Consider the following 21235-nt stretch of genomic DNA (forward strand, 5'->3'; position numbering starts at 1 on the left):
TGTTTAAAAACATTTTTTTAAAAGAACATTGTCCTCAGAGTTTTGCAGGAGGGAAAGTTACATTTCTTGTTGAAATTTTAGATCTAGCTTTTTGGGAAAAATAGAATCATATAATTCTTTAAGTTCAAAAAGACCTCCTAAGAAAATCAAGTCCAACCGTTAACCTAACACTGCCAACTCCACCACTAAACCGTGTCCCTAAGCACCACCTCTACATGTCTTTTAGATCCCTCCAGGGATGGTGACTCAGCCACTTCCCTGGGCAGCCTCTTCCAATGCTTGACAACCCTTTTGGTGAAGAAATCTTTCCTGATATGTGATCTAAACCTCCCCTGGTGCAACTTGAGGCTGTTTCCTCTTGTCCTATCTCTTGTCACTTGGGAGAAGAGGCCGACTCCTATGTCACTACAACCTCCCTTCAAGTAGTTGTAGAGAGTGAGGTCTCCCCTCAGCCTCCTCTTCTCCAGGCTAAACAATCCCAGTTTCCTCAGCCATTTCTCACAAGACTTGTGCTTGAGACCCTTCACCAGCTTCATTGGTCTGCTCTGGACACACTCCAGCACTTCAATGCCTTTCTTGTAGTGAGAGGCCCGAAACTGAACACAGTATTTGAGATGGGGCCTCACCAGTTCTGTGTACAGGGGGACAATCGCTTCCCTAGTCCTGCTGGCCACACTATTTCTGATACAAGCCAGGGTGCTATTGGCCATCTTGGCCATCTGGGCATATATTCAGCCAGCTGCTGACCAACACTCCCAGGTCCCTTTCTGCCGGGTAGCTTTCCAGCCACTCTTCCCCAGGCCCGTAGTGCTGTGTGGGGTTGTTGTGACCCAAGTGCAGGACCCGGCACTTGGCCATGTTGAACCTCATACAGGTGGCCTCAGCCCATCTATCCAGCCTGTCCGGATCCCTCTAGTGCCTTCCTACCCTCAAGCAGATCAACACTCCTGCCCGACTTGGCATCATCTGCAAACTACTAAGGGTGCACTCGATCCCCTTGTCCAGATCATTGATAAAGAAATGAAACAGAACTGGCCCCAGTACTGAGCCACTTGAGGTTGGCTGCCAACTGGATTTAACTCCATTCACCCCAACTCTTTGAGCCTGGCCACCCAGCCTGTTTTTCACCCAGCGCAGAATGCACTTGTCCAAGCCATGAGCAGTGAGTTTCTCCAAGAGAATGCTGTGGGAAACTGTCAAAGACTTTCCTTTTCCTAGAATCTAGGTAGACAACATCCACAGCCTTTCCCTCATCCACCAAGCGGGTCCTGTATGAAATGAAACTAAACATTTTAATTTTGAGAAGTTGTGCATTAAACTGTATCTGCATATGGTACTGAGATCTCTCATGCAAATTTCACAGCTAAAGTCTTTGGCCAGATTACATTTGAAATGACGTTCCACCATCTTTGTGGTGGCTGTGTGAAATGGAAGATATAATGCTGAACATTTTTGCATGCCAAAGTTACATATGCATTACTTTGTACCACAAAAGTTTTGGAGACCCCTTAATGCATAATCTTTGTCTTCCATTTTTCATTCCTGGGCCCCTGAACTGTGTGTGTTAATTGTAACACAGATTATGAGGCTGAAAGAGAATCAGCAGGTGAAATTCGAGGGCTTTTTTCAGGCAGGAAGGCAGACAAAATGTTCAGAGTAATGTTTTTTTTATGCACTAACTTGTTTCTGTTACTTGCCTATTAACAGCTATGTTGGTATCGTCAACCTGTTTTACTGTACACAGGCCAGAAACAGCCGGTGGGTGCTCATGACTAGCTTGGATCCTGCAGAGACTGTTAATACCTTGTAACCCTCTACTGTCAATAGGACTGCTCATGCCATGTTTTTTGGGCTGGAGCCACAGACTAGTTCCCTGGGACGCATTTGAACCAGTCGCCTCCAGATGAAAAAGAGTTCTTATTTTGACAAACGTCATACACAATAGAAATCCACTGTAGAGGAAAACATTGCTGTGCAAGTGCTGGTACAGTCCATGTTTGGCTTTCCCCAGGCCTGGCAAGACCTTTTGTGACTGTCTGGCAAGCACAGTTCTTGCTGCTTCTCTGCTGATGATCTTGATCCAAAGCAGATGTCTGTTCCACGCCTTTCAGAGAGCTGCTTTGCATTTTCATTTTGTGCTCACAGAAAAGAGAAAACAAGTTAACACGGTGTCAGCTGTATTAGCATTTTCAAAGAGGAGACAGCCTTGCAGACGTCTGCTCTGTAGCTGTCAGCTTTATGGATGTGCATACAGTCTTGTGTGCAGTAACCAGTGATTGTAGCTAGAGTGAATTCCTTGAGTTGAGATGCTCTTTTACTTGTGTATTTCAAACAGTATTTCAGAACCGTGATTCTGCAATACTATGGTTTATTCTCTTCTCCATAGTCTCAGTTTAGCATTCCAAGCATGAATGAGTTTAGCAAACTTCAGTACTGAAAAAAGCATGGGAAAGAATAAGACTTTATTTTGTGTACAGAAGCAGATTTCTTCAAAAGGTAGGAATTGAAAACGTGTTAGTCTGGAATTTGCAAACTGCATGCTGGTAGGAAGATATCTGTCTAGAAGTAATGTGGACTCCACTTACTAAAAATGAGTTATCAAGGAAATGGGAGGTGTGGCTGGACTTGGATTATTCAGTGTTTCAGTTGGTTCATCACTAGCAAGGGTAAAATTAAGTGACAGTAGGTATCTTGATGAGAAGAATAGCGATTACCAGAATCCCAGGGAATGTCTGAATCCAAGTGAGATAGGAAACGTCTTTGTTAGAACTCGGCTCATCCTCAACACCAGGTGGCAGTGCTGCCTTTACAGACTTGAATAATTTCTATTCAAAGCCGCCTTCTGTACAAAGCTGTAGTTCCAGAAGCTGCTAGGGATGTGGACATACTAAGAAATGTGAAACATACAAATTTGTATGGCAAAGTACTTGCCTTAGCCTTCGTTTATATTTTAATTGTGTCTTTAAAATAAATCAAGGATTTCTTCATCTAGAAAAGGAAATGTTAGCCTGTGAGTTCAAATATTAACTCTGCCCATCATTCCCAGGACAGGTAAACTTTGTGTCAGAGTTGTATCCACTTTCCTGTTGCTGCCCTGTCACTGGGTTTCAACCCTGTCCTGGATGGACCGCTTCTTAGAATAAGAGGATAATGACCTTAAGTGATGGCCAAATGTGCCACCTGTTGATGTGGCTGTGTGCTCTGGATAGGCACACACCGCAAATGAAACTGAACATGTGTTGATTTCCTAGGCCACCAAACTGGTAGTAGGTGTCATAACCAGTGACTTGGACAGTGAGGGTCAGTATTTTCCTAGTCATTGTCCTGAATCACCCTGTTGCAGACAGCAGGACATGGAGTTTCAATGAACAAATGAAAATAAAAGTGAATGCGAAATCTCAGATACCAGTATTCTGGAGGCAACGGTGAAGTCATGTCCAGAAGTTGAATGACTTTGACTCAGACTTATGGTTTGTTTGGTTAGTTTGTTTAAGTCCATGAGATTCTACAATATGCAGAAATATGTTTTTAGAGAAATTAAAGTTTTGTAAAACTTTAATCTTTGTTCATCTTATAGAAATGTATTTTTAGGCAATGTGTATGAGAGGTTATGTATACTAGTGTCCTCTTTGGTAATGACTGTCAGATAAAAGCACTTGCAATATATATTTGTTAGAATGTACATAGTATTTTGCTTTTGGCCATTAAAATGTTTGTTTCATTTATACACTGGTGTTAGTGCTTCAGTTTTGCTACCAATAGTGCTAGGAGACTTGGGCATTCACATTCTTGCATTCTAGTACTTCTGTCAAAAGGTTTTTAACTAAGAAGAAGCTTTAGTCTTGATTATTGAATAGCAATTTATGCAGCAAAGTTGGTTTACAAAAGGTAGCTGAATTATTTCAAATAAAAAATGTGAGGAAACAAAGTCTGGGTTTAGGTGCTCTTCAGAGAAAACAAACCAGGAAAGAATTACTCACTGCAAAATATTCATATCTAGAAACTACAGCAGAAATGGCAATTTGTCTGGAAACAAAGCTTAATTTCCCATTAACTTGATTTGTCTTCAAATCTTTAAGTAGTTTAATCAGCTTTCATTTTATTGTGACTCTTATACTGGAGCTGATATACAAATGCTTCATGTTGCTTTCCATGCTAAAGTTGTGATGGAGAGTTCCAGCTTTGTAGGCAGTATAAAAGGTCAGTCATTAAAATTCTGTGTGTGAACTCTCCCAGGCCTGTGTATAAATGGCTAACAGTCTTGGAATCTTACACTCATAGCATTGTATTGTTTGGTTTATATTCTACTTAAGTACTCAGTGTTTTCTGAAATGAGCTCCTGACCTTCATGAACACCTGTACAAAAGAAGCGCCAAGCTCAGGGGTTGAGTATGGCCCAAAATAGTCTTAGGTATCACCTTCCAGTTTTCAGAGGGTGATACGTAACAAAAGTAGTTCTGGAATAGATAAATGAACTCCCAACCTGTGCAGTTGTCTGTCTCAGATCCATGTTGCTGTGTCATTAAACACAGCAGATTTCAGAATGAGTACTTTTGTCCAGCTCTCTTGAAATTCAGATGAAGAATGTTGGATGGCATTTGGCTTAGTATGTTTAGGCAAGGATCCAGCCAGTTGTTAGTTCCTGACAAGTAGACTTGGCCGCAGCATCCATTCTCTCTTAACTTCTAGCACTGCTAGGAATGCCCCTGAAGTCTTTAACTATATGGTCCATCATGACCTTTGTGAGGACTGGAGAGACACGTAATATAGAGTCAAATACAGACACTTCTTGTAAGGATATTCCCACAGAAATTTCTTTACTGTTAAAAAAGTTCATCTGCAGTTTTAGTGGTTATCTGGTATAGCATGGCCTTGGTGGCCCACATCAGCTAAGCATCCTGTGTTTTTGTTTGTAGGAGCTGGTACTTGTGTCAGTAACTTTGCCCCAGATGTCCTGTTGCTTTCGTCTTCATGAAATGCTTGCCTTCCCTCAGCCAGAGATAAATGTTCTTTTTCTGTTTTGAAGAGCACCTTAAAGTGCCTCAGGGAGGAAGGTGTTATGCAGACACTAAATACCGCTATGTGGCAGACAGCAGCTTTGTCCAGACTAAGAGTCAACCATTTTATTCCAAATTAAGGTTCTGTTATTTTACTGCAGCAAAAATCTTTGCCCATGTGTTGTAATTTGAGAGAGTATACCTATAAGGTCAGAGTAGCGTTGAATGACAGTCGTACTGTTAGAACTGTGTAATGCTCAGTATTCACTGGCGGTACAGTTGTGTTTTTAAAATGATGAATAGGGGTATCACTTGTTTTGTGGACAGAACATACATGGACTGCATACTTTGGAGTCACAGCATTTACTGGTGCAGTGTTGCTTCCTGCGCCTGACAGCTTTGCCAGAGTAGAAGGCTTAGTCACTTCCAATGTGGTGCTGTAAGTTGTGCTCACCTCACATTTCATTGACAGGTGTGGAGGTTGGATAACCTTTTTGGAAAATGACGTGTAAAACGAGCCAACCCATCAGCCTTTGAAGGATGGCGAGTGGGACTAACTGAGAGGTGTCAAAGCAGAGGCTGTTTTAGTAACAGTTGTAGTCTTGGGGTGCAAAGGGTGAATGAAGCAAGGTGCTAACGTCGCAGAGAGAATATGTTTGATTCCTGGTCCTGGAAGATGCAGGAGAATAGAAAGAAAGAGTATGACTGAATTCATTCTCTAAATTTTATAGATTGGATATCATCGGCTCATGTCTCAGCTAAGAATCAAACAGTTGACACTAAGCATACTCTTCCTGAGTCATCATTATTTTCCAGGAACAGTACAAAACTAAAATTACAAATTAAATTAATTTAACTTCCAATTGAATTTGTTAAATGCATTGGTTGGCTACCCATTCAACAGTCAGAAGCTTAAAGTTCCTGTATGGTCAAATTAATATTGTTATACAACTGCTGGAGCAGAATGCTATAAAGTTAATAAGGCACTGGCACAGTGCCCAGTTTGATTAACAGGATTTTTTCGGATTGCTGTTTGTGACTGTAGGATTTATCAATATGGTAGTGCTTTTTTCTGTGTCTCATTGTTTTACGATAAAATAAAGGAGAAACCCATACCAAAAGCACTGTCGAGCATATACTAAGCTTGAAAGCAAGTGGGCATTTTAAGGACATCTGCACAGGTTTTTTTGATGAGTTATATTAGTTATACTAATTTCATCTAATAGATTATAGGGTAGTTTTCTTTTTCCCTCTTCTTTCTAATAAGTTACAATCGTCATGTTGAGAACCTTTACGTGTATTATGTTATGTTAAAGTATTTAACAATAACTGAAAGTATTGTTTTCATGCAACTTCAAAATGAGATATTAATAAGGAACCAGGATTTTATTTCATGAACAGAGGTTGTATTCTCGATTATATGATGGCTCTGCAGATTTTCCTTGTAATGCCAGTTGATTAAACATACTCTTTTTTCTGTTTTCTCCAGCTGACTTAGCCCACTTAATGGACAGAACCTATGAAAGAAAGCTGCCTGTCAGCTCTTTGACAATAGCCCGGGTAAGGAAATAAATCCCAATCATAAAGTGATGGAAATGAGAGTAGAATGCTTATGAAATCAAGTGAGCTGAGAGGGGATAAATGATACCACCTCTGCTGGGAGTTCTGGAATCATAAATGTCTTGTTATATTGTTAAATTGCTGTGTAAAGATGGGTTTTGTTACTTTGTACTCCTCAGTTAGTACCTTGACTATATGATCTTCAAAACAGAAATAGTTTTTTTTCTCAGTAAAATCGTGCTTCACTGTTACTGGGCTACGTATTTCCCTAATACATGTTCCCTGCCTTTCTGTGGTTTCTGTCTTAGTGAGAGCTTTAACGCCCCCTCAGGCACTTTATAAGAACCCAGGCTGCTAAGGGAATGCAATGAATTGGCATGCTGCCTGCCTGTGTGCATCTTCCTCCACTTCCAGGCTCCTTTCAGTGTGAAGCCAAGGTGCATGCATTTTGCCTCTGTAGTTTTCTACAGCAGACTGAGGCAGGACAAATGCTGTCATGGGATAAGTGAAGCTGTTATTTTTACTGGAATTAGTAACCATTTCCATCTTCTGGATAGATTAGTCTGTGGAAAGGAAGAGAAGGCAGAGGTGTAAGATGTGCTTTTAAGTTCCCTGTATGAGCGTTTGTACTGAAGAAGGAGAATAAATATGCCACTTTAAAAAAAAAAAAACACCCAACCTCCAAAAAACCCTAAAACTAATTTCAGTCTTCAAAATTATGCAAAAAAAGCTGAGTCACCACCCTGGTACCTCAGGAACACCACTAATTAGTATGACTGGCACCACTAACTGAGGAGTTACAGAACATTTTGTACAGTTAGAAGATCAAGCATTTATATAGATCATTGCTTCTGAGACAGCATCCATGGGCGAAATGGGTATTCCTTTCCCTTTTATTACTTAATCGGCTTTATTCCTTTCTTTCATGTTCCTGCTTTGGGCTGACATCTTCCCTGGAGAAGTGGCATTTCCAGATTGTCAGGCAGCCTCACTTTCCAATGCCTGGAGCTCACATCAGATTCTTATTTTTTAAAATGTAAATAAAATGCATGGGCATGCTATTGCCACAATCTAAAGATGAGAGCTACGTGTGTAGAGCATGCAAGGGGAGTTGAGAAGCTGGAGAGCAAGCACCAGTCAGCTGAAACTATTATTTTTAGCTTATGCTTGTGATAAAGAGAAGTACTGACCTTGAGAACATGTTGTTTATATATTCTGAGCTAAAGGTATTATATTGGGAATACTCTGGAGTGTTCCTGCATCTTATGCTTAGGTTAGTAAAACCTACAGGAAAACAGGATTCACTGTTACCATAAGACGAAGTCTGGTTGAAAACTTGGCTTTTATTTAAATGGTTGATAGCAGTGGGAATTTTGGAAGATTACCTGGAGTATATGAGGTTTTAAATGAGAGCAAAGTTGTGCTTTACAGCATAGGGGTGATTCTTTTCTAACTGATATTTATATGTATGGTGAAATACAAAATGCTGTTGCCTCTGTCCTTCAGATTTTATGGTATGAATAGGCACAACAGGCAAAGGTTAGGGAAAAGAATACTTTTTAGAAAGAGAAGTCTTGTTGAGACTCACTGAAAATTGGCAAAACAAAAGTAAGGAACTGAATGTATTCTCAAATTAAAGGATGTGATTAAAGAGCAAAAAATTCAGAGAGGAGCAGCAAAAATGTGGGGTACTGAGCTGTATGGACATAATGCTCAGGTGGTCTCCATGTCTTCAAGGTACAGAACATTTCTTAGAGGTGAGGAGGTGAGTTGTCTCAGTTTAAAAAGATTTGACTTCTAGCAGTCTAGAAGAAACCTGAGTAGGAGCAAGGAAAGACTTGAAGACCTCCAGTACTGTAAGACACCTAAATATGCCAAACAAATGTATTTTGTTTATTGAAGTGGTATTTTCTTCTAATATGCTTTGTGAATGCTCAGTCTGAAGCTTTTATTTCTTGTTTTTTAATCAGTTTATTGACAACATTTCTTCACGAGAGGAAGTGGATCAAGCTGAATATTACCTTTACAAGTAAGCATCCTTTCCCCCCAACATGAACTTCAAGACATACAATAAATACCACAAAGTCTTGCCCTTTTAAGACTCTGACCCTTTCCAGCTTACCAGCTTTGATTTCTCTTTTGCAAAATATGTGCATCTACTTGTCTTGCGACTCACAGCTAAGGGCTTTCTTGGTAACTTCTTTGTCATGGCCAGCCTCGTTTTGCACCTCCAGCATTGACTCCTGTCATGCATGTTAGTTTGAGCCACTGAGCAGTTAATACAACCTCCAGCTATGATTTACATTAGAGATGCTGAAATTATACGGAATTATGTTTGTTTGCAGTTTTTCCTTCTGATACTTTTTTTTCTCTAAGTCATAATTTAACTAAATTGGCTATATGCATATTTGCATGTGTAAGTGTAGGACTTGAGGAACCTTGTTTCCTTCTAATTAACAGGAATGAGAATGGGTATGCTGTAGTAATGATCAAGTCAGCAAAGCTAAAATGAAGTATGGTTTTGGTTTTTATCCCCTTAGTACTTTAGGTTCCCCAGATAAGATGTGCAATTCACCTTATGCATGGGTTGTTAGAGTTTTCTGCAACTATTTTTGGTTTGAGTGAAGTGTATTTGTTACCTCTTCTTCTCGTGTCAGGTTGAATGTTTGCTTGCTTCAGGTCAATACATCTCAGTATCAGCTTTAAGAGGGCAGTAATTCTTGCTGATCACTAAAATAAGTTAGTTCTTTTATGGATGATTGTACATACGTTTTGAAAGCTAGGTTTCCTGATGGAGAAAGTAACTCATCCTGTCAAAGTGCATGAGAGAGCATCTTTACAAATAATGTCAGATTGCTATTTGTAAATAATAATGATTGTTGTTTTCATGAAGAAGTTTACTGGATGGCTGTTTTAAGTACATGCATAGTTCTAAGTGCATGACTGCATTAGACTTCGTATCTCTGTCATACCTCAGAGCTTCAGGATGGAAACAAAAGAAACACAGTTTGCTAATACCAGCAATATCCTATAATGGAAAAATAAAAGGAGGTAGAAGAATCTGTTACAGAGAGGAGGTTAGTGGAGCTTTCATTCCTTCTGATCAAGATTTCATTAGTCCTGTCAGAATCTGTGGTCAGAAATCAGTTTTCTATCCTGCAACAGGTGAGATGAAAACAGGAGAACATAAATCCAGTTTACGACAAGCCCTCGTCTTTGTTTTACAGATGTGCTATTAGTACCCTTTGCTAACATTCTTGAAGATTGTAATGTATGTTGTGCTACACAGACTTAAGTTGTTTCTGATGGAGTCAGGCCCTGTAGGGTAAGGGATGCCAAGTGACCTTTGAATGCCCTTACACCAAGAGGGAAGCGTGGTAGTTTAATTGCTGAGTCTCAAAATGGCACAGATAACACCCAGCTAGTCAGAATGCGATGTTAATATGTAGTATATCTTACAGGTTCTTTCTGCTTGAAAACAAGGTTCAGAGAGAGTGGCAAAAAATCAGAAGCATAGAAACTGTTCGACAGTGAGAGGGAGAGAATAGAATGGGAATCTCTAACATGTAAATACGCTCCCCACTCTTCATCTGTGCCTGGTTAGTACATCAGTTTAAAATACAGGGTTTTAATCTTTAAAAGGAGAGATTTGCAGTTCAAAAACAATTACAGTTATTTACTGTTTCTCTAAGAAATAATTCTGTGGCTGGTGAGAGTTCAGCTGTGCACATATCAAATAGGATCATTTGTAATTGATACAGATTTTAGTAGTCTGTGTGGAGAGAATAGAGAGGTGCTGATGCGTCACATGGCTTGTCAGATGTGCTTTGGTTGGAATTTTTCTTGTGTGCGTCCCTGTAATGCTGCTTTGTTTCTGTGTTGCAAAATGCTTAGTCTTTTGGTGGTGTGAGCATCAGTTTTCCAGGAGACTTCATTCCAGCATGATCCATGAAATTATTCTCAAAATGCATTTATATGCAGGTAGTGAAACAGTGTAGAGAGGTCTGTAATTCATTGGAAAATGCAGAAATCCCAATTATAACATCAGCTTCCCTTTCAAATGAAAATAAGCGTACTAGCTTCAGGAAATAAGAGATGTGGTTGGTATTGGCCGGGCCCCTTTTATTGTTCTTTACATTTTGTATTTAGGCTGGAGTTCAAATGAGGGACATGTTTATAAAGATACCTCTTTGCAGCTGGAAGTTTGACACAGAAAAAATCCCGCAAAAGTGGTGACACCATGAGATATAAAGGAGGTGGTAGAGAGGGATAGTGAAGAAACAGAGAAGCTTTGACAAGAAATCTCTTTTTCTGGCTTAATGAGAAACAGTTGAAAGCCCAATTTTTGTACTATATGTAAGGAGAGTAAGCTTTTAAAAAAGCAAAAGGCAGTATCAGCAAAAAGCTTTTTGATGTATTCTAAGGTATACAAATCCTTTGTGAGCAAATGGAGTGTGCATGGACTGGTAAGTTGGCTGTATGTGCATTTGCCTGAACGTAAATAAGCAGAATGTTCCCAGAGTCCTGTTTTTCCCTTACCTGCTTGTAGAGTATAAGGGGGAGATTTTGATGTCTCTCCCCAATATTGTGTGCCTCTAAGGATAGTCAGTTCCAAGGCCCCTACAAGGCTGGAAGATGTTCTTGTTACAAAAGGGCAAACTGTGCCTGTGGGAAGAATCAGAAGGAAGTAAATGGCATTTCCATGCTCGCTGTGTGGGGTTATTCTGAAGATGGGAGTGCCAGAACTTGTAAGCTTTGTAGACTGGAGCTTGTAGTGTGTCAGGCAGAACGTAGTTTCAAAAAGTAGTGTTCTGGACCATTACCATAATCCATTTAGCGTCCCGAAATACAATATACGTATTATATTTAGACCTGTTTCAACTTTCCATCCTTTTAAAGCAGTGGATCTCCAGCCATACTGTCTCCACAGAGGATCTTGAGCTCTCAAGAATAGCTGTGTGGAAACTGCTACACTACATTGTGGAACGTGTCAGTAAGATGGTAAAGGCCGTTTTGAGGCATGACGTCATCTGCTTTCAGTGCTCCTCTTTTTGTTCTCCACTGAATACCTCTCCCCCTCCGTTAACTGTCAGACTTAAAAAAATCCTTTCATCTCCTAGGATCCCAGCAGAAATTCTAATCAGAATGCAGAGCACTTTCAACCAGATCAAAGACCTGCAGTTGGCCTTACTTTGTCCTGTCTCACTGAGATGTCACTATTTCTCACGTCAGGGTGTTTTTCATATGATAGAAACATTAGCATAATGGAGAGAGGTTTTGTGGTGAGGTAAGTCTGCTGTTTCTGTATGTAGGTTTTATGCCAACAAAGATTTTCAATGTGTTTGAAAGCAATTGTGGAAGTTTTATGTTGAGTTTCCTCAGTAGGGTTTTTAATTGCATTAAACCCATGGGCCACTGTGTAGAAAAAAGTATACACACTGTCTGTAAAATGTAAATGTGTGTGCATGTGGTCTGCAAATTCTTGCACAATCTCCCTAGGTTTTTTGATTGCCTTTCCTTGATTGAGCATTACTTTTTTGGAAATGGAGTTATGTCTGCAGATTTCAGAATTTATTACCTGGCGTCAGTACTTGATTATAATCACAAAATAGGACAATAGCAAACTATTACAAGTTATTCGTAGGTACGCTGTTGCATCATTCATGGTAGTAAGTTACAGTTTTGAGGCCTGATTTCAGCCATTAAATCGTTTTGGAACTATAACGGTCTCCATATAAATGAAATTGTGCTTACTCCTTGCCAGTATATCAGTAGTTAGTCGAACATCACATTCAAAGTAAGTTTCATCTGCACTGTCTGTATCTGCATGTCAGTTCTGTGGGTGCAGAAATTGCAGTTTTTGATACTTACATGCCAATCAAGTGGTTTAGCGCCTGAAAACGTTTGGTTACTCTAAAGTATTGCTTGTAATAAATAACCACAATAGACCCCAAAAAATTTTACTCCTGAAGTATACTTTTCATGGCATTTATTTCCACTAATATAATATTTTTTTTTCAGTATATGAATCTACAGGTTGTAATGAGTACCATTAGCCTGTTCCAGCACAAACACAAAAAGGAGAAGAGGCATAGACACAATCCTACAACATATTTAATTCTTCCTTTGAGGTGTTTTCCTCGTCCTAATGCTGTTGCTGACATAGACTTCAGGTCTTGGCTGTCACTCCCAGAGAAATGGGGGTGGGGGGAAGACATATAAAAATAAATGAGTCAGAAATATCTGTCTATTATTCAAGTTATGCAGCAGTTATGTTTTGAAATGATACTGAGAAGTGGTGGAAGCATCTGAGAGAAAAATATACTTCATAGCCAGAATGGTATGTTTTACCAGTTTGGACATCTACATCAGCTGAGCAATCCAAAATAACTTCATTTACAAAAGATGTGGGCTGCTTTTTGGCAGGTTGGGAGACACAAGGAAGGGAAGCACCAGAGAGATTTACCTCATTAGAATATTCCAGTACTTTGCACGTGAATGACAGAAATATCTGGATTTAATGCTTTAGAGACTCCACTGCTCTTCTGGCTCCAGCATTAACTCATTTCTGCACAGAGGGGCACATGTGCTTACTCTCCCTGTCATCTTTCATGGTTTCTGTGTTGTCATTATCTGCTCATGGTTTGTCAGAATCTGAGCTATAGGAATCTTTGCAGAAAATAACGAGCCACTACATTTAAGAACCCAGAGCAAAATTTCAGCAAGTCTAATCCTGTAACCACATCTCATTGAAGCAGGTGTGCTCAGTGAGTGTAACTGCGCTGTAAAATGGGGGAGAACCATCAATAAAGATATAACACTGAAAAGCATTCAGAAAGGTCTCTTCCTGTAACACAGGCCTTTTCAGTCATCTGCTTTTCATAGTTCATCTGTCCTTTTGTACACACTTTTCTTTAAGCTTGGCAGAAACTGGACAAGAATTTTCTAGGCACTGCATATAAAAGCAGAAAAATTTGGAAGACTTCCCTTCAACACTAATCTTTTATTTTTTGCATGTTGCCAACACTAAAGGGATAAGCATTTGGATTTTAAAAACCTTTCTGTTTAAAATAAGGGAAGAAGAAAGAATCTTCTACAAACAGAATGCATCTATCAACTGTAGGGGGCAATCTCTGTTCCCCCAGCCCCTCCCCAGTATTTCTGGACTAGATAGAATGATAAAGCCAGTCAGATTCAGAAATAGAAAGAACTGACTCAGTCCACCCCCCATGTAGATACATTTTTCATTTAGTATTGGGAGAAAGGCTTTCATTACTATTCTTGCAAGAAAAGAATCTTAGCGAAATTTTCGTGTCTTTAAATCAGCATCTTTCTAGCCAACAGCTCAAAGCATTCTATGTAATAAATAGTACTGGAAATAGACTGAAATACAATGTGAGCAGTAAGTATTCAGGACCAAAACTCCAATGTTGTACTGGTTATATGTTGAAGGAAAAAAAGGCAATTTTGTCTCAGAATTTCACTCACCTTAAAGGTCAATTTTGCTATATCCAGTGGCATTCTAAAGGTGGCTTTGTAAATTCCTGCACCAGCAAAAAGCCTGTCTGGAGGCAGATCTTGCGTTATAATTTAGAAATACTGGAAGTCTAGACAGAGGTTAAATTGCAGCCAAAAATGTAAAGAGTGAGCTGTTCATACGGATACAAATGACTGGGACAGAGTAAAGCCTTTTATAAGCTTCAGAATTTAAAACACAAACCTATGTAGAGATTTATTCCTTTGCTAGCTTTGATAACTAATAGTTGTAAAGATAGACTTGAGAATTAACCCCACCTGGCTTCCCCCAAAAGGAACATTGGGTTCCATTACGGCCCCTGAGCAGTAATGGCAGCCAGAGCCAGGCAGCAGTTCCAAAGCCATGTAAACAGAAGAAAAAAGCATATAAAGTTTTTGTTTCTGTTGAGATCCCTCTCTTACAGCTTTCCTAAATAGTGTTAAACAGTACAGAAATATTTTCCCTTAAGTAATGTTGAAGATTGCAACTACTAGGATAAAAAACTGAATTTTTATTCGGCTTACAACTATACCCACAGCTGCCATGATCTGATTTGGGAACTGCTAATTTTGTGGTTATTGTATCTGTCAACCTAAATCATTCCTTTATGGTGCAAGTATTTATTCCTTTTTGAATCAAAATAAAGACAGCAGAAAAATAATTATTAACTATATTGTTAAGGATTAATCTTGACATGCAGTAGATCAGAGCTGTATTATTACAGATAGGCTGATTAGAATTCGAAATATTTGAATTGTTGAATTTGATCTCTGTTTAAATCAGCAAGCAAGAAACCTTAATTCAGATAAAAGACTTTAATCATGTTTCATATTTATAGTTTTATTTATCTTTCTAAAGAAAGCCTTATTGTTGTTTCCTGGTAACCCTTTAAACCGTTTTGATATTCTTTGGAATGATTGTACTAAATTTGGAACCATTTTTTAACTGAGCAAGGAGACAATCTTGTGTAGGTACTTACAAGGTTAACAGGTATTTATTTACACATTTAATTTATATATTTGATAACCTTTAAAAAAAAGAGAGAAGTGTTTACCAGAGTGCTATTTTTCACTGATGTGGACAACTCTCTTGAGAAAGAAATTTGAATAAAAGTATTACTTTTCTGCAAATTACAAATTTTAATGAGTATGTAAACATTAATTATATCAGATACAATATGGAAAGCATTTATCAGAACATGTTTTGCATTTAAAACTTATCAACTACAGGAAATCTTGTTTTTATTCAGTGACATCATCAGATTCTCAAGATGTCAGGATATTAGTATTTGTAGGTGCCAGATTTTATTCCTCTTCTATTTAGAAGAGGTAAATGTGCGTTCCTGCTGTTTTCAGAGAAAAGTTACTCATTATTGAGCTGAACTAAACATAACATAGGAGAATAAGGAATGTATTATGATTGCAGCTATAGAAGGGGCAACAGTCATTAAAAATTCTGGTTTCAGTTGCTTAGCTGGTAACTTTCTCTAGTCTGTGATATCCCGCTGGTAAAATTAGCTGTAAAATATATGTTTCTTGAGGAAAAAATATATTTAATACAAATTGTTGAATTCAGGATTTTTTGGTGAGCAGTTTATTTCAAAGAGAAATTCTGTTGATTTTTTGTTAGCTTTAACTTACTGATTCGCACCGCTGAGTAGCACTGGATTGTGCTGTGAGCAGAAGTGGGGGTGGCCATTCAAATGAAAACATAAGGCCATTTTAACTTCGTCTATCTTCACACATCATATATAAAATAACAAAATAGGCTAAAAATGGGAGAGCATTTATCCTGTACTTTGGGAGATACAGGTTTTTGTGCTACTGCAGCCAGCACGTACTCAGAATGCTGAACAGTTTAAATGTCACAAGACAGAGGAATAAGTATTAAGTCAAAAGGTTTCCAGATCAGGCAGAAAATTTCTTAGGAATGCCAGTGATTATGATTATTTTACTGTAATCAGTAGTAAAAGAGAGACTAAAGGCGATACATGAGATAAGTTATGGTGTTGATTTGTTGCCATTATTGATGGTTTTCTATGGGGTGAATCAGGGCATTCAAAGCTTAGATAGACCATGCAAGCAACTGTAGGTGAGCTTGTGATGAGAACAGGTATTTTATTGAAAATGGATTTTTAAGAACAGAATGAGTGTTTAGAGCTTGGACATGCGTTTGAGTTTGTCAATTTTATTCTGGAAAGATTTAAGTTTGGAGCTGAAGAAGAAAGATACGCAGAAAGTAGTGTTGGCTTTCTAGTGTCCTGATGTTGGGTATAGGAGTTGCATAGCATGCCACAGCTGTTATGTTGAAAATACGTCTTGGGTTGAATATGCATGTTGCTGGTTTTATAGTGTAGACTGGAGAGAAGGCCAAAGACACTAAATTTTTTTTTCCTGTGTTACCTCAGCCAGCATATGAAATACAAGGATTGTGCATTATCAGTGAGAACTTCCCTTCATTTTACTGTATACAAGGAAAAATCCATATGATCTTAATTTTAAACAAATCATTGTTGGATACAAGCTTGCTGTGTTCCACAGGGCCTGTAAGATGAACATAGTCTGATCAAGCACATAAAAAAATGCCTGTACCATCTTACTGGACTTCATAGTAGTCAAAGTGTTCTGTGCTTTATTAGTAACAATGAAGGTGTTCAACTTAGTAATATGATCCAATAGAGTATCTGTTGTGTTGTGCGCTGGGGAAATCTGTGGTTTTGATGCGTGTTGCTGTGTAGTATGTAGTAACAGGTAGCAGATGTAATGCAGTTTCCAGAATATGAAAGCCTTTGGAAATGGAAAGAACATTAAGATGACCATGATAAGGGATGAAATAATACAAAACAGGTATAGATCTTATCTTCTTTTGTTCTATTATACGCCATTGTAGACAAAATGGATATAACAAAATTAAAGTTACTGTGACAAGGAGGAGAGAGACCTACTTTAGCATACACCTTTCTTTAGCTTATAAATGATTGGGAATGTTAGTTTTCAAATAGCTTGTCGTTTTCATTTACAGAAATGGATTTTTATGGTTTTTTAGGACTGAAAATGTTTGGTCAACAATCAGTTATTGAAACATTTAGAAAACCTCCTGATTGTATCCATCAGGCTGTAGATTTTTTTTTGGCCCTAGTAGTAAAGAAATTTGAAAAGCCAGCTTACGTTGCTTGATTCTAATAGTTCATTTTTTCAAATTACTTCCATCTTCTTCAGAAATGTCCAAAAACATTAGAGTGCAGAACAAAAATGAAAATAAGCAGGTACAGTTATTCTGCTGCTATGGCTGCTTATTTCTGCATATACATTCATGCGTGTGAAAAAGTGTTCTACTCCTTAAGGGGAGAAGAAGCTTGTATTGCAAACAGACCCACAAAACAATGCTTTGCTGTAATTGAATAGAGGTACTGATAAGCCAGGGTCATAGTTTAATATTTTGCTGGGATGATTTCTGAGGTTATTACACTCTCTCTTTGTTTTCCAGGAATGGGAAATTAAGGTGCAAATTTCTGAATGTAAAATGCTCGGTAGCAAAATGAAAAATATGATTATTCAGGATGCCTACTTTCTTGGTTTGGGTGGTGGGGTTTTTTGTTGTTTTAATGCTGCTTTAACAGTGCGCTGTTTTTAAAGCTGTATGCTCCAGATAACATATCTGTACTGTCTGCTGGAATGAGGCCAGTTGCATTTTCAGTGCTTCTCTGTACCAAGCACTCCAGTCGCTCTGCTCAGCTACCTGCGACTGTTCCTTCTGGCAGAGTGTCTGTTACCTCTTTTTCTATTTCTGTCCTTTACTTGGTAAATCTTTGGTTTCTAGGCAGAATTTTCCTTTTTTTTTTTTTTTTTTTGGCAGGGGGGTGAGGGTTGGGGCAGGGGAAGCTTAGATAGAACCCCAAGCCCCTCCTATCAGCTGATAATATCGCCTTATCTATTTCCTAAAATCCTGGTGTGTCCCCTGTCTCTGAAGGAGAATGTCCCCAGGCTTTTCAGCTGCCTCCCTATCTTCCCTTTGCTACATCAGATTGAAAGCCTGAGGGACTCTGTTAAATGTGGAGTTGGTCATTTCAGGAATAACGCTGCAGCAGCCCTCAGCAGTTGGCTTGCATCTTCACCATCCTGACAGATTTGGTGGGCTGCACATCCTTGAAAGGTGCTGGAGTTGTCCTTGCCTCCCAGCTTTAGTCTAATTAAAGGTCCATGTGCATGTGTGGTGTGGCAGGTCCTTAGTGGATTGAGGCAGATCCCTGGTAGCTGGGGAAACCATGTGTTGTGAGGTTTTGACCCAGGATCTAGTTCAGGGAGCATTTAAACAGCCAACAAAGAATGCTTTCTTGGGTTTGTTGTTAAAATTGGAAAGGGGTATACTAGAGAGCAGCTGGTAGCAACTACTGTTTTCTCAGCTGTAAATGTAGACACAATAAACATTCCTTCTTTCTCTTGCTGGAAAATGAACAGGGATTTTGATATTCCCCCTACCTCCCCCCTTCACTGTAGAGCTTGTCAAGCTGAAAGCGCACGGATTTTGGCAACTGGCTTTGCAAGCAGATTTGCACCTTTATGAGTAATATCTTCTTCCAAGAATTGGTGTGGATGTAAAGCTGGCTTTAATCTCTAAAGTCAACTTTATGATCATCCTCTTTAAATTGTCATTTATTTAATTCTGATCTCTCCTCTTTTACTACTGTATTCATTTAACAAAGGGGAAAAATACTTCTTTCTTCAGTCTAATCAGCCACTTTATACTTAGCTCCATTAGGGAGTGAGCAGAGCAGGGCTAAATCCAGCCACAAGCAAAATAGATGGCTTCTGGCAGCAGACAGCTGGGAGTAAAATGGGCAACCCACCCCCCTCCCTTGCCTACATTGTCTGTGCCAAAGCTCTGACAAACCAGACTGGCTGCTGGTGTTTGTGACTGGGGGTGGACAAGGTGTAGCAGCTAATGTGAGAGCATGACAGAGGAGCATTCGCAGCAGGAGTGGTACACTCTGTTTTCTCTGCCAAGGGGTTTCTTTTTTTGCCTTCCATTGAAGTTACTGTCCTGCAGCGATCACCCTTTTTTGCAGAGTTTCCCTTGTCCAGGTTAAATCATAGAGCAGCAAGTTCATCTTATGTGAGACACTGTTGTGTTGTTTTGAAAGTGTCGAGGTTTGGGCCGGACTGACCACTGAGATGAACAACAGATTCACGATTCTTTGGAGGAATGAAATAAAAAGAGCCAGACTGAAACACATCCAGTACATAACTGCACATAGTTGTAGTGTTTTCCCCCCTCTTCTGTCTTCTCTGTTCTCCTGTACAGTGGGTAACATGACATGCATAAGCCTCCTATACTTTGAGTGCCTTGGAGAACTGCATGTTTGTAAATGCCCGTTTGGAGCCTAAATACAAAATCTGAGTGGGCCACTGCAACAAGGCAAAGTGGCAGGCTGTCCTGGCATTGCATCATGCACTGATGTTCATCAGCAGAAGCAAAGACAGTACTGGATTATATTTATAACTAACAGTCTTGGCTGTATTCCTATCTCAAAAGGGAAGGAACTACAAAATATCCCTTTGCATTTTGAAATCCTCTGCCTGTTTTGAGTAGCACAACCTCATTTTATTGTGCAGCTTGTACCTACCTACACAAGAGAATGTTTGTCCTACAGTAAGTACATGCAGTACTTAAATTGAGGTACCTGCTGTCTCTCTCTTTAAGTATCAGATCTGATGGTACAGTGTTTTTCTGAAAGGAATAAGAGTAAAACAATCACAAAGCTGGCAAGAGACCACAAATTTCAAATTGTGTGACAAAATGCTTGAGTCAGTTTTGCCATGTTTATCCTTGATTTGCTTACTGGTTGTCATGGTATAACCCCAGCAGGCAACTAAGCACCACATAGCTTCTTGCTCACTCACTCCCCCCGGTTGAGATGGGGGAGAGAAGCGGAAGTGTAAAAGTGAGAAAACTCAGGGGCTGAGATAAAGACAATTTAGTGGGTAAACAAAAGCCAGACACACAAGCAAAGCAAAACAAGAAATTCATTCACTATTTCCCATCTGCAGGCAGGTGTTCAGCCATCTCCAGGAAAGCAGGGCTTCATCATGCATAATGATGAGTTGGCAAGACAAACACCGTTACTCTGAACATCCCCCCCCTTCCTTCTTCTTCCTGCAGCTTTATGTGCTGAGCATGAGGTCATAGGGCATGGAATATCCCTGTGGTCAGTTGGGGTCAGCTGTCCTGCCTGTGTCCCCTCCCAGCTTCTTGTGCACCCCCATCCTCCTCGCTGGCATGGTGATATGAAGAGCAGAAAAGGCCTTCACGCTATGTAAGCACTGTTTAGCAATAACTAAAGCATCCCTGAATTATCAACACTGTTTCCATCACAAGTCCAAAACATAGCCCTATACCAGCTACTATGAAGAAAATTAACTCTACCACAGCCAAAATCATCACACTAGTCCATGTGCTTGACATTACATGCAATGGAATAAAAGAAATTTTTGTCCCACTGAGCTTGGAAGAAGTTAGATACACTAAGAGTTATGCTAACTAGAAGTCAGCCTGTGAAGGACTGTGATTGGGTAACTTACTGTGGTTAGGGAACAGTTAAAAATATATCATGAAGGACTCAAAGATTTTTATTTTTCATTGCTAAAAATACTTTTCTCAGGGCAGTGCTTGGTTAGAAGAACAAAAACATATCAATAAGCTGTTGCTCATTGAGACGTGACAAGAAATGTCGACAGATTCATGGTGGACTGTCTGGTAGCCAAGACTTGGCTATGTACCTGTGGTTTACTTTTTGGAAAAGGTTGCCTTTTTGACAGCAGCTGTGGCTGAAATTAGAGATGAGCATCAGGTGTTTTATACCCTCTGTTGCAGGTGTTATGCTTAATATGAAAACGTTATTTGCTTAGCTTACCATGTAGCTCTTCCTCCCCTTTGCTTATGGGGTGCAGAAGAACAGCACTGCACAAGGAAATCAGATTAGCAGTGAAGAATCATAGAATGGTTTAGGTTGGAAGGAACCTTGAAGATCATCGAGTTCCAACCCCCCTACCATGGGCAGGGACACCTCCCACTAGACCAGGTTGCCCAAGGCCACATCCAGCCTGGCCTTAAACACCTCCAGGGATGGGGCCTCAACAACCTCTTTGGGCAACCTGTTCCAGTG

At 39.5% G+C, this 21235-nt stretch overlaps 1 protein-coding gene across 1 annotated transcript in view; it reads left to right on the forward strand.

Annotated features, from left to right (window-relative positions):
• The window catches only part of MRPS27 (mitochondrial ribosomal protein S27), a 48724-nt gene that overhangs the window by 455 nt on the left and 27034 nt on the right, over positions 1-21235 (forward strand). Inside the window, exons 2-3 of the mRNA XM_009884270.1 lie at positions 6487-6557; positions 8528-8586. Of these exons, the coding sequence (XP_009882572.1) occupies positions 6504-6557; positions 8528-8586 (113 nt within the window). The 5' untranslated portion in view covers positions 6487-6503. The remainder of the gene's footprint in view (positions 1-6486; positions 6558-8527; positions 8587-21235) is intronic.

The sequence above is a fragment of the Charadrius vociferus genome, unplaced genomic scaffold (assembly GCF_000708025.1).
Source record: "Charadrius vociferus isolate BGI_N301 unplaced genomic scaffold, ASM70802v2 scaffold183, whole genome shotgun sequence".
NCBI lineage: Eukaryota > Metazoa > Chordata > Aves > Charadriiformes > Charadriidae > Charadrius > Charadrius vociferus.